Below are 14,838 nucleotides of genomic sequence, written 5' to 3' on the forward strand. Positions count from 1 at the left end.
ATTTATCTGCTCAGTGTCCTCAAGCTTTGTGAATCTGTGAACTAGTTTATGACATTAATTTTGGAAAATTCTCAGTCATTACTATTCAAGTATTTCTTCTGCTCCTTTCTATCTTCTTCTATTTCCATCACATGTATGTGTGTAGCTGTCCCACAGTCCTTGGATATTCTGTCGTTTTTTTCAGTCTTCGTTCTTTTTGCTTTCCAGTTTCCAATGATTCTACTGACATATCATCCTCTAGCTCAGAGATTTTTTTCCTCAGCTCTGTCCAGTCTACATAGAGCCCATCAAAGGCATTCTTCATTTCTGTTATGGTGTTTTTGATCTCTTGAATTTCTTTTTGGTTCTTTGGCTGGACAGTGACTAAGACCAAGTTCTACATGATTCAAACCCCGTTCTCTTTTTTCTACATGATCCTGATTTTTGACTTAGTTTCTAGTGAACAGTTTAAAAGAAACACTGTATAAAAGAGCAGCAGTTTTCATATTTGTGTAAAAACCTAAAACTATGTTGAGGACTTAATGTTGTTCAACTAAATGGGACATCATTTGTACTGTAGTCCCCCTCAGGAGTTGTTCAACATGATGACCTCATCTCATTTTCTTTCCCCTCCCTAGTTGCTTCCCACTTCCTACCTTCCAGCTGCCTTAGGTCCTAAGAGGAAAAAACAACAACAACAAAACACAAGAAAAGTAAATACTAGGGAATAGCTTAATGATAGTATAAGGTTTTCAATTAGTCATTTTTTGTTGCATTTATTATTCTACTATGAAATATAAGGAGAAAATGAACAAAACTTTTCTTATTTGAGTCTACTCAGTGATGTGCCGAAGTCAGTTCACATCAGCTCTCAAGAGCTAATTCTTTTCATCTTTTTCCAACCTTTGATCAATAAAAACAAGATGGTACCTTAAACTCTGCCGCAGTGGATGTATTAGTTTTCCCTTTGCTGCTATAACAAATCACCGTGAATTTAGTGGTTTAAAACAACACAAATTTCTATCTTACAGTTATATAGAAGTCTGTCACAGGTCTCATTGGGCTGAATTCCTTTCTGGAACCTCTAATAGAATCCACATCTATAGATTTTCCAGCTTCTAGAGGTGTCCCACATTCCTTGGCTCATGGCCTCCTTTCTCCATCTTTAAAGCCAGTAACAGTGCATTTCTTTGGCCATTCTTTTATAGTCACACCTCCCTTTGACTTTCCTCTTCAGGCTCCCTCTTCCACTTTTAAGAATTCTTCTGATTACACTGGACCCTGAATAATCCAGGATAATGCCCCTATTTTAAGGTCAGTTGATTAGCAACATTAATTTCATGTGCAACCTTCTTTCTCCTTTGAATATATAACTGAATATATTCTCAGGTTCCAGGGGTTAGGAGGTAGACTACTCTAGGGGAAGGCATTAAACTGCCAATCACAGAAACTGGCAAATGCTTAAAATCAGGACTTTTCCCCCTGGAGAGCCGGTTGTTGAACATTTACCTGCACACGACAGCTAGAAGTAATCATGAGGGAATATGAGGCAAGCCCCTTGTAAAAATTATAAGATTTAATTTAACAATTTAGCAATTTAACAGGATTCTTCTAACAAAATTGCTTTGTAATTTAAGATGTTGAAATATACTATATAACAAGGAAGGATAAATTACTCTTTGACCAGTCTAAACAAATTAAATTTGCAAAGTATCTTCATTTAGGATGGATTAATATGGAGTCTGAAAATCTTGTGAAGTATTAACTCTTTTCTTAGAAAAGATTTGGTTAGAAACAAACAGAAAAGCTTATTATAGAGCATACAAGCTGTTGCCTTTTAAGATTAAAAAACAATAGCTGGGAAAGAGACCTGAGATAAATTTTTCCAGATGTTATTTATCATTCAAATAGCATCAAAAAATTCTTTCAATATCAGGCATGGATTAACTCAGCATCATTTTCAACCAAGGAGAGATGAGCTACATATAAAGATTTTAATTCACTGAGTCATAATGCAAGTCAGAGAGGGTGGAACATTATTATGGCATGCTATGTGGGCAGGCGTTGCTTGAGCAAACCTAGGGAGAAACATAAATCACATTTCTTAGACTTACAGCTCTGGTATAAAAGGGGGTCACCTTGTCTACATGTTGAAATCAATGATATTTGCAATAAAGAGTTATTTGATCAGATTATTGGTAGTTGGATAAGCTTTTACTAAACAGTCCTTTTCTTTCCTTTAAGTTTTATATAATATGGCTTTTAGAAGTCTCCCATTAAAGTTTCTGATGGAAGGAGAGAAAGAAATGAATTCCAGGCTTTATAAATATAATAGCTAATATTTAAGTAATACTTATTCTGGCAGGAGATACATTAAGCCTCTTACATATATTATCTTATTTAATTTTAAAGACAACCTTATGAGACAGGTCTAGAGGGTTCAGGGAATGAACTTTTAGTCAAATTGTCTGGATTCAAAGCCTGGCTCCACTACTTCCTAGTTAAGTTTGACCTTGGGCATATTTTTATGCCTTGGTTTCCTCATTTGTCTAAAAAAGTGGCGGGGGGGGGGTGGTGGTCCAGTAATAAGTGTGCCTTACAATGTTGTAATTAGTAGTAAATGAAGTAATACATATCGTGCCTGGCTCAATAATGTTATCCATTATAGTTAGTTTCATCCTGATACGAGATGCCTTCTTACAACCCTTTCTCTTGTCTTTTTTCTTTACCTTCTACCTAACCAAGAAAGGTGGAGATTTCCTCCAAAGATGAATTCTACCAACCACCTTAGAGGAAAGGAACAAACTGCTACAGTGGGAAATACCAAAGAGTAATAAATGTATATATAATTTCTATGTACACTTTTACTGGACTTGAAATTTAAATTTCAAATTTAGAGGTTCTGTTTTTCAATACAGCAACTGCTATTTGTTAAGATAACAAGGTTCCTGCATGCCATATTTAAGCATTTTTGAATAAGGGGTTACAGAGTAGCATTCTAACATATCCTCTTATACCACTAAAAGTAAGCCTTGGATATATAAAAATGTTTCCTGTGAATTATTTTAATTACACGGAGCATGCACTGCTTTTACAATTGGAAACAAAAGAAAAAATGCGAAAAAAGAAAATGGATATTTTTTGGCAATGGTGACTACGGTATGTGGATTCTAAGAAACATTTTGCTGTTGTTAATAAAAGGAGGACATATCTGGTTTTATTTGTGCTTGTACCTGATTTTTCCTTCATTCAGATTCATCCTGACTGAAATGTGAAATAAGAGAACAGGCTGCAAATACCCGGATAGATGTTGTTTTAGTACCAACATAATGCTCTAGTTGGAAATTTAAAAGACCTATTAAAAAATTATCCACTGGGGGGGTGGTGAAGTAAAGCTCAGAGCCCTTTTGCTAAAGGTGTTCCATAATCTCCAATTCTGATTCTCTGCCTCCATCAAGTCACTTGTAGCCACTTATGATTAGCCACTCTAGACACTCAATGAACTGGTCTTTTATAAGTATCTCTTGAACACCAACTATGTGCCTGGTCCCATTCTAGGTGTTGAGGATACATCAAACAAAACAAAGAAAACGGCAAAAATTCTTGTCATCATAGAGCTTACATTTTAGTGGAGGGAGATATATAAAACAAAATAAGCTAATTATGTAACATATTAGACAGTAATAAGTACTGAGATGAAAACAAAGAAGGGAAAGGAGATAAAAAGTGATGAGAATGCAGTAGGTGTGATATTTTGGACAGGGAAAGCCTCATTAAAAAGGCACTGGAGCAAAGACAAGAAAAAAGTGAGAGCAAGCCATGCCAATATTTGGGGAAGAGAATCCCAAGCCAGGAAAGGGCAAATGCAAAGCCCTGAGTCATGTAGAGGATCTAGGATATCCACTTGCTGGTGTGGGAGCAAAACGGAAAACAGTCAAAAGTCAGAACGTTTTCTTTTTTTAAAGTATCTAGCTTTTTTTTTGAGTAAAATAGGGAAATGTTGGGGGTTTTGAACAAAGGAATAAAGATCACTTTGAGTTTTGTATTAAAGATCAGTCTGACTGCTGTGCTGAGAACAGACTGTAGACAGGGAGACCAGCTGAGAGGTTATTTTAATATTCCAAGTTAGATGACAATGGCTTAGGACCAAGGTGACAGGAGAGGAATTGTGTGTTGAAAATAGTGAGATTCTGGGCATTATTCTTAAGGTAGAGCAAACGTAATCAATATATGGATATGGGGTGTTAAAGAGTTAATGAAGACTCCGAGGATTTCGGCCTGAACTACTGGAAGGATGGTGTGCCTATAAACTGACATAATTGAAAACAGCAGGAATGAAGATTGTGGATATGGGAACTGAGAAGTTCACAAGTTCAAGTTGGACATGTTAATCTGAAAAATTACTTTGGACAGCCAAAGCATAGTATTTGAAGACATGAGACTGGATAAAGAGTTCAAATAGTGAAAAGGTCCAAAGTGTTTTTCCTTTGGGGCACTCCAACACTAAGTGAAGGTGTATCACCAAGAGACTGAGTAGAAAAGCCAAGGACGTAAAAAAGAAAACACAGACGGCATGCTGTTCTAGAGAGTGAAGGAAGAAAATATTTCAAGGAGCTGGGTCAACTGTTACTATTAGGTCAAAGTGAGCAATGATAATTACCTTTTGAATTTAGAAACATAGAGGTCATTGATGTCCTAAACAGAAGCATTTTTAGTTGGGTAGAAAGGGTAAAACCTGATCAGGGTGGGCTAATAAACTTGAAAGCAGCAAAAGTCAGTATAATTTTTGCTTGGCTCTTGTTTCACGTACCTACTGGGAAGCATTTGTCAATTCCCAAAAATGCAATTTTTCAAATATACATAAATGTTACCCAAAGCAAGATCTGTATTTAAATGTAGCTCTGCCTAGTGACCTCATTAAGCTGAGGAACTGACAAAGCAGTCTGCTGTATATTTAAATAAGCAGCACAGTAAAAGCATAATTTTAAACAAATTCATTTAAGGAAAAAAAAAAAGAGCACGTTATCTTTCCTGGCAGCATTGATATTTGTTGCAGTCCTAAGTGACAGTCAACTTCCACTGCCATTGCAGCTTCCTGAATAGCAGTAATTGGATGTAATAGTTTCTTCAAGACATATCTCATGCCAAATTTTACATTGTTTTATGTGGGAAAGTCCAGGAATACTGAACACAAAGAGTTTACTTAAAGTTTAAGAATCTTAAAAGATCCATACAATTGTCTTCAATATTAGAAAATGCTATTACTAATTTCTTAATGCATTTATTCAAAACTGCTTAATAAAATGTTTGTCTTTCAATTACTTAGCTATTTGTAACTAATGTGTAGTTTTTTACACTTTTAAACTTTGAGGTGATCTGTGCCAAAGCATCCAGTGGTTCCCAACATGGGTGGAAATGAGACAATTTTGCCCACTAGGAAACATCTGGCAATGTCTACATGCATTTTTGGTTTTCACAACCTGGAGAGGGGAAGAGTGCCACTGGCATATAATGGCAGAGGACAAGGATGCTGCTAACTATGCTAAAATAAAAATGCACAGGACAGGCCACTACAGCAAATGGTCTGACTCAGAAAGTCAGCAGTGGCGAGGCTGAGAAACTCTGCTCTGGAGATTGAAATTACCCAAGACACAGGAGCTTAAAAGTATGGACAGTCAAGTAACTGAAATGCACTCTACATTCATTTCAAGACTACCTGGGTTCAAATACAGTTGGCCCTCCACATCCATGGGTTCTGCATTCATGGATACAGACGGCTGACTGCACTATGCCACTTTATATAAGGAACTTGAGCCATCTGTGGATTTTGGTGTCTGTGGGGGTAGGAGGGGGGTGGGTGGCCTGGAACAAATCCCCCATATACCAAGGGACGACTATATCCACATCTGACTAAGAGAATGAACTGGAATAATTTAATCCAAGTCTTGGTTTCCTTACTGTTTTTGAAAAAAATTTAAGTATCTGATATAATCCATGTAACATTTAATTCAGTTCCTGACATGTAAAATGTGCTATTACTTTGTAAACACAAAGATTTATTATACCTACATATTAAAATCCAAAATTGTCTCACTAAATTCCTCAAGTTTCTATAATGTCATGATTTACATATACCTATGTGGAAACTTGATATATGACATGGTTAATTCTTGATTAGCCACCACTGAACCATTGAAATGTTCTGCTCATCTGATCATTTGAGATCCAGCTAAAAGGTCAGAGCTATGTAACAGGTAACATCAATATACACCCAAACATTTTCTCTTACCAAATTCCAATTCCACAGCCCATTCTTAAAAAGTTAACTCTCACTCAAAATTGCTACTAACATACTTTCTAGCCTTTAAAAACCTGCCAAGGCTCAGCAGAAGTTCTCAAGAGCTCTTCTTGGCCACTAGTTCCATGGTTAGCAGTGATGGACTCAGATCCAACTACAATCCCCAGCCAGACCACAGCGACTAACAACCTTAAAAATCTTCAGCAAAGAGAATGCCATGGTAAAAACCAGCATTAACAACTGCACATACTTCGACATCAGCCAGTAACAGAAATCTAGAGGTTTTCATTTTGCCCATGCCAAAGAGGCTTGAATAATCTTGCCAGTCTACATTTGATTTCCAGTTCTAGTTCTTAAATATGCCCTAGTGTTACCAATGGCCTACACACAAAATAAAAGTGTTTTCTTAGAGCAGCTTAAAGTCTTATTTTCAAATTACACGAATACACAGAAATTCAAGAAACTCCTTAAATTCTAATAGTTTATTTCCTATACCCTAAGTTATAAAATTCAGAGTAGAGTTTCAGCATTAAATAGTGACACACATCAAGTTTCAAACTATTTATTAATCAGTGTAAACTCCATCACAATACACCAACAGGATTTTGTGCGTTTAGAGGGGAAATATTTCCTGGTTAAGTGGAAAATTGTGCGGATGGCTTCTGGAAGACCTTCATTCTAAGCAGCTTTATAGTGAAACATTTCATTTAGAAGTCTGGACCTTCTTTCTTCAGTTTGCTGTAATCTACATTCACTGAGTAGAACTTGGAAAAGAAAAAAGATATTTTAGATAATCAATCAAATACACAAAGATGGTATAGAAGTTTAAGATTATTTTTATTCAGCTTTCTATAGTAACAATTACAGACATTAATTTTGTATTAGGAATATTTAACAATATAAAAGTCATTCAAACAAAGATATTAAAATTCCAGTTCTTTAATAATGGTTTTGGTAAGGTAAAAATATTCAATCTTCCTCAGAAGAGCAGTAGTAGTATAATCTGGTAGAACCTATAAAAAAATTCTTCTATTTCAAGGTGAATAACTATGAATTTCTTCTGATATATACTTCCAATTCTTATGTTTTTACTTCCATCTCCACTACGTACACAGGTCACTCTCCAACAGAATAGAGAAATACCAGTTATCATCCCTATTTGGTTAGGAAAGGGCTATAAATTTAGATGGGAAAGATTTATAGCAATAAAGATTGGCTAGTAATATAAAGTAATACTTTGTTGTGTGTGTGTATCCATAATTTTTAGATACAAATTGGCCTGCTTTGATGGCTTTTCTGTCCATTTTCTCTCTCTCACTTAGACATTTCCTTAATTTCCTAACCCAGAATGCATCAAAATCAAATTCACACCTGACCACCTTTGGTACAAAAGCTTTTAAACAGTACAGTATTTCTGCTTTTAAATAATACTGTATTTTGCAAACTTTGTAATTTCCATAAATTTCCTTATATTCAACTTAAATTAATTTTAGAAATACATCTTACTATCATTACTTAAAATAACTGCCTCTAACTCTCAACAACTTTAAAAAAAATGATTTATACTTGATACTGCTCTAGAATTCCTACTGAGGAAACATTAGGATTTATACATAAGCTAAGATTTATACATAAGCTATAATCTTGAGTTTACTCATTCTTGTGCCAAAGAAGACTGAATTGTGCTGTAGTTACTTGGAGACTACATTATTTAACTCCAAAAGAACCAAAACTGCAGAATTATCATCATTTTCTTCAGTTTTTAAGGAAGAAGCTCATAAATCTGTGTCCATTATTTCTTCAAACCCTTTTCTTTATTTCTCCAAACATACCCTAACTTCTTTATCTCTAATTGAAAAATTCTTATTTTATTTGACTTTAAAAAAAAGAAAAATTCCCAGGTTGTGAAGCTTATCCTTGAGATACGTACACAGACTTTTATCAAGTTTATAAACATAAAAGTATGAATCAGTCATAAAGCAGTATTTTTTGTTCTGACAGTGTTCTCCTATGAAGCAACTGAACTAGACAATGAGACTTAAAAAGAAACTAACTGTATCATCTCTTACATATTAACAAAATATTAAAGGGAATATTTATAAAAGGAACTGCAGGTTATATTTTAAGAAATAAATATTTGTTGGGCTCTTCTAATAGATCCCAGGCACTATAGGCAGAATGCTTTATGTTTATCTTAATTATCACAACCTTACTCATTCTTACTTTATAAAAGAAGACACTGAAGATCAAGTTATATGACTTGCCAGAAGCAGGATCAAGCCCCTACACCCAAGCAGAGTGGAAAGGTCACAGGACCTTTGCTAATTTTCTCAACACTAAGCAGGTTTCTGATGTATTTGCTTTTATTCGGTTCCATGTGCCAGTATCAAAATACTCCGTTGAAGTAATTTTCAAATCTGATTTATTTTTCAGCTTCCATGTCCACATTCCTTTTCTCAATTTAATGGTGGCTACCTTTAAGTTTTTTGTAACAACAGCTGGGAAGGCACAACATATTCTGATCTTGGCTTTGGGGCATTTTATTCAGATGATGTGTTGCTAGGCCTTTAATGCTTAAATCCTATTTTAGTCACCTCTCTTGTTTGTATTAGTTAGCTTCTGCTAGATTGTGAAGTAGCAAAAAATAACCACCAAATCTTAGTGGCTTATAAGAAAGGTCTATTTTTCATTCACATTATATGCCATTTATAAGCTGACTGCCCTGTGTTCTCTTCATTCTAATCCTGGGCTGAATGAGTAGCCCTTAACTGTCAATTTGGTCTCATGACAGATGGAAAAGAACAATGGGGGAACTACACACTGGCTCAGAAGTGGCAGATAGCACTTCCCCTCACTTGATTTGCCAGAGCAAGTCACATGGCCAAATCTGATGTTAATGGGCCAGAAAAAAAATTATCTTAGGTGAGGGGAAGTGAATGATAGAGAAAGAATACTAGTCTACTAGTCTTCTAGTCTAGAAGCAGTAGTAGGCATCATCCACTCCAGGCTCACAAGCTTCTGGACCTGGTTCCCTTTTATTTCTGCTTGCAAATGTCCCAATTCTTCTAAACTCATCTCTTGGCAAGTAGAGCCAGCAACAGTCCACAAACATCCTGTTTTCCAAAAATCTTTTCTATAACAAACTCTTTAGGCAAATGGTCTTCTTTCCAAGTAACAGCAGGTGACACCTTATCAAATATTTTGCCATTACACGATTCATTTTTCCAGGCTCTAATACCAGTATCTTAGCTATTCACAGCCCAGTCTATGCTGCACACATTAGTTTTTTGTTGCTGCAACGTTCCATTTCCAGCTCACGTGGCCTCATACTGGCAGGTATTTTCATGTTCCAGAACATGATAATAATTAGCTTCATTATCATAATCACCTGAGGAGCTTTCTAAACTACATACGCAGAGACTCCAATATGCTCTTTGGTGGAAGGACTAAAGGCCTGTTTTGTTTTCTTTTCTTTTTTAAAGTTTATTGGATGTGGAATCATTTTCTCCAGAATGGACTAAAATTTATAGGAGAGAAAAAACAGGATGCCTGTGTATCATTTTTTGAGTCAAAATGTGACACAGATTAGATGGTTCACTTCAGCTTCACCAGTGCATTTTTGTTTGTTTCTTGTAGCAAGATCAGTTTAGAGACTTGGAAGCCAAATTATAATCAGAAGGTTGAGTGGAAAGCTTGGAATCTGTAAAAGGTGACAGTTGTCTTAAAAGTTGTTGTCGTCAGTAATGACAGCACCCATCTCCATCAAGGAGGTATATCTGCTAAGGGGTCCTGAACACTCCTCGGTCAAGACACCTCTTCTTGAGAGTGCTCAAAGAAACTGCTATTTTTTGATGAAGCAGCCTGGTATAATGGAAAATTCATGGCAAGTTATATACTGTAAATGGGTAAATTGTATGGTATGAGAATCACACCCTAATAAAGCTGTCCCCCACCCTTTTTGACATTGCAAGGATTTTTTCTTTGTATGCAAAAATTTTACAGGTAAGTAAAGCTGTGTTTGGGGAATCCATGGTCTCAGATTTTCAACTACATGGATGGACCTTAAGGGCATTACGCTAAGTGAGGTAAGTGAGACAGAGAAAGACAAATACTGTATGATATCACTTAAATGGAATCTAAAAAACCTGAACTTGTAAAAACAGAAAGTAGAATGGCAGCTACCAGGGGATGGGGGGGCGGTGGGGAAATTAGGGAGATGTAAAGGTACAAACTTAGCACTACTAGATCAACAAGTTCTGGAGATTTAATACACAATATAGTGATTATAGTCAACAATACTTTATTATAAACTTCAAAGTTGCTAAGGAACTATCTCTTAATTGTTCTCAACACAAAAAAGTGATAATTATGTAACATGATAAAGGTGTTAGCTAACACTACTGTAGTAATCATAGCGTAATACATAAATGCATCAAACAACAAGTTGTACACCTCAAGCTTATACAACGTTGCAGGTCAATCATGTATCAATAAAACAAATTAAAAAAAGTAAATGGCCTCAGTCCATGAAGTCATTCTTTGGAAGAGTAGTTTCACAAACCAGTTTTCCAGAAAGATGTTAAAAAGTTTATCTAGAAGGTTTATGGTAAAATATAAGTTTCAACTGATTTTCATTTCTTCCTACTAATTCTCAGCTGAAATATGTCAACCATACCAAGAAGAAAGAACAGCCAACCAAACTAGCCACTAGATTAGTGCTACTCAAAGTGTGGTCCATGGACCAACAGCATCAACATCATCTGAAACCTTATTAGAAATGCAAATTCTCAGCCTCCGCAACAGATCAACTGAATCAGAATCTCTGGGGATGGAGCTGAAGAAGAAGATGCCTATGTATACTGAGGTTTGAGAACCACTGCACTACACTACCCAAGAACAAAGAAAATATTAAACAAGAACTATACTCTTTTTTTTCTTAGTCGAATCAGTACAATTAAGACATTATCTTCATTTCACATACAGAGTCTAAAGCCTGTGAATAAAATCCTTAGAAAAAATATTTATTAGAAAAATATGCCATTCTAATTTCACAGAACAATCTAGCAATTCTTCTAAGTTCATTGTAACAGAATCTTACTTGCAGATCCAATTTCAAAAAGAACCTACCCCATGACAAAGTTTATTAAAATACAATTTCCAGCAATTTTGAAGCAATTTTGTAGCTTACCTTGTACTGATCATTGGGACCCAGTTTGTTCCAGGGTTCTGGGTTATTCTTTTTGTCCCAACTAAAAGAAATAAAACATTATAACTGTTAGAGTAATAAAACACTATTTAAAACAGTCTTGTACTCAAGAAGCTAACATTTCAAATATATCAATCCCACCTCCTATCAGGTGAAGGACGGTGTTATTTTCATTATGGAGTTGAGAGGATTCATAATAAGCAATCTCACATAATCAATCAGAAAAAGGTACAACACAGAGCCTCTTGGGGCAGTTGTCCTTGTCCCTATCCCTGTCACAAAAAAAACTTTACACTTGGCTTTTACTAGTGTTTTCTATTTCATCAATGAAGTGATATATAGAAAACTGCATAGAAAAACAATGAAACAAACTTTTCCATGCCTGTTCTTTTACAACTTCAGAAAGAAGCATTCCCTATTGTGGAACACAGGCAAAAAACACTTAAACATACAAGCAACCCTGACTGTTTTATAAAAAGTTATTATTATCTCGATCCTCACGTTACAAAATAGGTATAAGCAGTTCTACTCAACCAATGAGAAAATGAGACTCAGAGAAATTTAGATAATTTCATGAACCAGGAAAAGTAAATGACAACAGTAGAACCGGGATCTGAACTTACCGTATGACAACAAATTTCAAGTTCTTTCTACTACTTGATGCTGCCTCCCTAAAAAGGCTGTGGCTCCTGAATCAGCTTGATAAACCATCAAAGTTCTAAACATTTTCAAGCACTTACCTGACATCTGGATTGAACAACGCCAGGCGCAAAACATACAGTGCTGCTCCAGTACCTCCCGCTCCAATAAATAGGAAGAGGGGGATCAACTGGAACCAAAAACAAAATAGACAAGAATCAAGAATCATCTTCAAATACCTACATACTGATAAAAATAAACAGAAAGACTACAGTAGTTTCTACACATTGATTTCCAAGTCTCAAGCCACTTTTTTATTTTTTTAAAAACTTTAACAGCTTTATGGAGATTTAATTTACATGCCATAAAATTCATTAATTTCAAGTATGAAACCACCAATGATTTGTAGTAAATTTATAAAGTTGTACAACCATCGCACGATACAATTTTAGAACATTCTCATCACCCCAAGAATCTCTCATGGCCACTGCAGTCACTCCCCATCCCCCCACCCAGCCTCAGGCAACCACTAATCTGCATTCTATCTCTATAGTTTTACCTTCTCTTCAAACGTCTTTTTAATCTTGTCTTAAAATTTGAAAAACTATAGATCTCACATTGAGATAAGATTTCTTATAACTACATTCAAAAGAAAGAAATGTAATTTCCAAAGGATGTAAAGATAATTCTGGTTTAAATGTAGAAAAAGTTACATTCAAATTTTATATTTTCCCAGAAAATATATCGCCTTCTTCACTTAATATTTATACATCACTCCCATTAAATTTCCCAACTCAAGGCTTGCAAAACAAGCTCTTGGCAAATGACTTAAGCTTGCTTCGATACAGACGTTACGAAAAATAAAAATTCTGTTAAATAAAGGGTCTGAATGAGCAAACAGAAACACACCTATTATAAATACCGGTTTTACGCATAATCTCTGAAAACGTACTGCTACCAACGCTTAATGCGTCGTTAGGCAACTGGGTTTAAAATAAAAATTAAATACTGCGTAATTGATTTTTAGGGCCACAGCACGTTTATATGCAGGGAAAAATGTGAGATTCAAAAGAACTCAACTGCGATTAAACTCCACACTACAAAAATCCTCCCAAATATCAAGACGTCCAGACAAACTGAGCATTCCAAGATCAGGGACCTTCATATTTGCCTCAAAGCCTCATGGTGCAATGCAGTGAATACGAGACTCTAAACAGCACAACAAATAGGGTGCCTGACCTTTCCTGGTCTTTAACCCACACAGCGCACAACTATCCCTCTTGGTCCGACCAACCTGCAAGAGGACGCGCGCCCACCACACTGTTCCAACATTTTATTTTCCTCGAGAGCGTCCCTCACCTTCCGTGTGCCAGGCCAAACCCCGCAATGCAAGGCCTGGAAGGTCAGAGCTCAAGGTCTTGGGGCAACCAGCAGAATATGACAAAGTGAGACAGGGTCCAGCCCCGAGGAACGGTAAAAGGCTGCGAAGGAGAAAGCTCAGGGGAGGCAGCCGCAACCCGACACAGGATGCACAAGTGAAAACACTGGGAAAGGGTTTAAGAACTTACGCTAGGATGCTTCTTGGTCTGACCGATGATCTGGCGGATCATGGCTGCGGCAGAAGCCTCGAGTCCGGACGGAGAGAACGACAAACTTGCAAAGCCCGGGACTGAACAGCCTTCGCGCCGAGGAAGGGCGGACGTCCAAAGTCAACCAGCACCTCCTACCTGAAGGACCCCTGCCTCGGAGGACGGCTTGCGACAGGAGGGCCCGGATAAAGCTGTCCTAAACAGTGCCTGCTTTGATCCAGCAGCTCTCGCGCCCGCCTAACCTGTCCAAACCAACAGCGTTCAACTGCAAAGTGAAACATTCTCATTCCTATGCTACTCATACTTCTGATGGGTAATTTTTTGCGTCAAAAGTAGAATCCTCCGATTGACTACACAGGCACTTGCTCGGTAGGCCCCGTGTTTAAAGAGGGGGCGGACAGGCGGACGCACGGGCCTCGTGCTCTGCGAGCCGGGTCCTTTTACTAGCCTCCAGGGAGCCGGGTAGGCGCGCCGAGACGCTGGGGACGCGCGTGCGGGTTGGGCGCCGGCCGCTGTAACCGCCGCTGAGGGAGCTGCGAGGCGCCTTTGGCTGCTGAGCGCCGGGCGTCTGGAGGGCAGGTCGAGTCTCTAGCCGCCGAGGTCAGCCACTGCGGTTTAAAAATACTGCAGCTGCTTCCTGTCCTTGACTGTCGTTTACGGGCAGAAATTAGAAACTAGTAAATGACTTAAAGATGGCAGTTGTCCTGTCACTGTGATCTGTAAACAGTTCCTGAGCCTCGCTTAAGTGTTCAACGCTGCAAAGACCTTTGCGACATTGCCACTATTCTCTCCCCGGGCCTGAAATTGAATTCTAAAAATATGTTTTTATTGGTCGTGTCGCTACACATAATCTTTTCCTGTACCCCAATACAATTGTCATTTATCTGTTTGTTTTTGTTTTTTAACCCGAAAGTCTTCCCTGAGACGGGCTTTAGTGGACACTCTGAACCCCCTCCAACCCCATAGGTAACTTAAAGCATCAATCAAATGATCACACAAATAATTGGGCCTGGAAAGAATAGGAAAAGTCACCTCTGAAAAAGTAATGTTAGACCTGAAGGAGTAGACATTAACCGAGTGAAAGGAAGGATGTAGATATACAGAAGAGAGGTAATAGGAGTGACGGT

At 37.2% G+C, this 14,838-nt stretch overlaps 1 protein-coding gene across 1 annotated transcript; it reads right to left on the reverse strand.

Moving 5' to 3' along the window:
* Nucleotides 1-6,823: 6,823 nt before the first annotated feature.
* Nucleotides 6,824-13,855, reverse strand: NDUFA4 (NDUFA4 mitochondrial complex associated). Its single transcript, XM_030857191.2, has 4 exons — nt 13,691-13,855; nt 12,224-12,312; nt 11,466-11,526; nt 6,824-7,041 (listed from the first exon to the last, which is right to left on the reverse strand). The coding sequence occupies exons 1-4, from the start codon at nt 13,730-13,732 to the stop codon at nt 6,985-6,987; spliced, it is 249 nt and encodes an 82-aa protein (XP_030713051.1). The 5' UTR covers nt 13,733-13,855; the 3' UTR covers nt 6,824-6,984.
* Between the last annotated feature and the right edge of the window lie 983 nt (nt 13,856-14,838).

This window comes from Globicephala melas, chromosome 9, assembly GCF_963455315.2.
Source record: "Globicephala melas chromosome 9, mGloMel1.2, whole genome shotgun sequence".
Classification (NCBI taxonomy): Eukaryota; Metazoa; Chordata; class Mammalia; order Artiodactyla; family Delphinidae; genus Globicephala; species Globicephala melas.

Bases quoted from the DNA above. Each gene is read 5' to 3' on its own strand.
- NDUFA4 (XM_030857191.2), bottom strand. From the start codon at position 13,732: ATGATCCGCCAGATCATCGGTCAGACCAAGAAGCATCCTAGC. The intron at 11,527-12,223 runs GTAAGTGCTTGA...TATTTCTTTTAG, and splicing joins TTGTTCAATCCAGATGTCAG to TTGGGACAAAAAGAATAACC. The intron at 7,042-11,465 runs GTAAGCTACAAA...TTCTTTTCCAAG, and splicing joins GTCCCAATGATCAGTACAAG to TTCTACTCAGTGAATGTAGA.